Source organism: Camelus ferus, chromosome 15 (genome assembly GCF_009834535.1).
Source record: "Camelus ferus isolate YT-003-E chromosome 15, BCGSAC_Cfer_1.0, whole genome shotgun sequence".
In the NCBI taxonomy this organism is placed as follows: domain Eukaryota; kingdom Metazoa; phylum Chordata; class Mammalia; order Artiodactyla; family Camelidae; genus Camelus; species Camelus ferus.
The window spans coordinates 11,712,241-11,713,859 of NC_045710.1; the positions used below are offsets into that span (position 1 = coordinate 11,712,241).

At 53.2% G+C, this 1,619-nt stretch overlaps 1 protein-coding gene across 1 annotated transcript; it reads left to right on the forward strand.

Annotated features, from left to right (window-relative positions):
* Positions 1–411: 411 nt before the first annotated feature.
* On the forward strand, positions 412–993 carry MSGN1 (mesogenin 1). The gene has a single exon (XM_006191384.2). It carries the CDS (start codon positions 412–414, stop codon positions 991–993), a length of 582 nt encoding a protein of 193 aa, XP_006191446.2.
* The last annotated feature ends 626 nt before the right edge of the window (positions 994–1,619 follow it).

Below are 1,619 nucleotides of genomic sequence, written 5' to 3' on the forward strand. Positions count from 1 at the left end.
CCCTCTCCAGCAGGCCCTCTGGCCACCACCTCCTTGCTGCAGATTGCCCCAGGTTTGTTTTTTTTGGCTCCCTCATTATGAGTTCCACAGGATGATGCTAAGTCTAGTTATGCAGCCTTAATTGGTTTAGTTACAACAAGATAATTCCTTTTTTCTTCTCTTGGAGGCCTTTCTGTTTAAAGACATTTTAGCTGGAAGATGCTAATTATCAATGAGGGGAAAGTGACACCTGATGAGTTCATTTTCCATCTCGGTCCTTGGTTTCTCCTTTGAACTCCCTCTACCCGGCCCTCTTTCCCACTTCATCACTTGTCCCCTACCATCATAAAAGAGAGCTCGGCCCCGGCCGTGCGGCAGAGCTTCCTTCCTCACTTGCCAGGGAGTCGTCCTCTCTGCAGCTGTCTCGCAGGCATGGACGCCCTGCGTGAGACCTTCCTCAGCCTGGAAGATGGCTTGGGCTCCTCCGACAGCGCCAGCCTGCTGTCCTCCTGGGATTGGAAAGACCGGGTGGGACCCTTTGAGCTGAACCAGGCCTCTCCCACCCAGAGCCTCTCCCCAGCTCCATCGCTGGAGTCCTGCTCTTCCTCTCCGGGTCCAGCGGTGGCCGGGCTGTCCTGTGGGCGTGGAGGAGCCAGCAGTGGGGGCAGCCAGCACTGCAGCGGCCTTGGGACCGGTGGCCTGGTGGAGGTAGACTACAATATGTTAGCTTTCCAGCCTGCTTATCTGCAGGGCGCTGGTGGCCCCAAGGCCCAGAGGGGCACCAAGGTCAGGATGTCGGTCCAGCGGAGACGGAAGGCCAGCGAGAGGGAGAAGCTCCGGATGAGGACCTTGGCAGATGCCCTGCACACCCTCCGGAATTACCTGCCGCCCGTCTACAGCCAGAGGGGCCAGCCGCTCACCAAGATCCAGACGCTGAAGTACACCATCAAGTACATCGGAGAACTCACAGATCTTCTCAACAGCGGCCGAGAGCCTCGGCCCCAGAGCGCCTGAGCTCGGCCCAGGGACCCCACCTCTCCGGCCCCCTGGGCAGGGATGGATGAGCCTTAAAGACCTGGACTGGCTCACGGAACAGCAGCACATAGTGATTTTTATATAGTAAGCGTGGTGACCTTGCTGTCTGAAAAGCTCTAAGGGAATTCCCACTGGACCTGTTAGAACCACCAGAACATTTACCTGCCAGACAAGCAGGCACTTCTGCTTCCAGTTTCCCCACCATTTCTCAAGAGACTTGCCCTTTGCTAAGAGACAGATGGCTTTGTCCTTTTCTGTCTGTTCAAGGTATTTCCAAGGGTCAGTGAATTCAAGTGCATTTTTTCAATAGTGTAAAATTGTCACAATGATTCTTCTTTGGCCATTTTGGTGTGGGGAGCTTTCTCTCTGTTGCTAACTAAACCTGGGCTTTGTGCAGGATCCAGGGTGACACCTGGATTCTTATTTAGAAAGATTAGGGTTGAGTAAAGAGCTATAGCGCTCCTGTTCTATTTTGTCTGTGTGCTTGCGTGTGTGTGTGTGTGTGTGTGTGTGTTTGACTAAACTCAGACCTTTACTTTGGCAGGGACTAAAATTACTTAAATGCAGAAGAAATTAGTGTCATGGTGAATAGGAAGTCACAGGCA

What these genes read in the sequence shown, in the direction of transcription:
- MSGN1 (XM_006191384.2), top strand. Translation starts at nt 412, where the DNA reads ATGGACGCCCTGCGTGAGACCTTCCTCAGCCTGGAAGATGGCTTGGGC.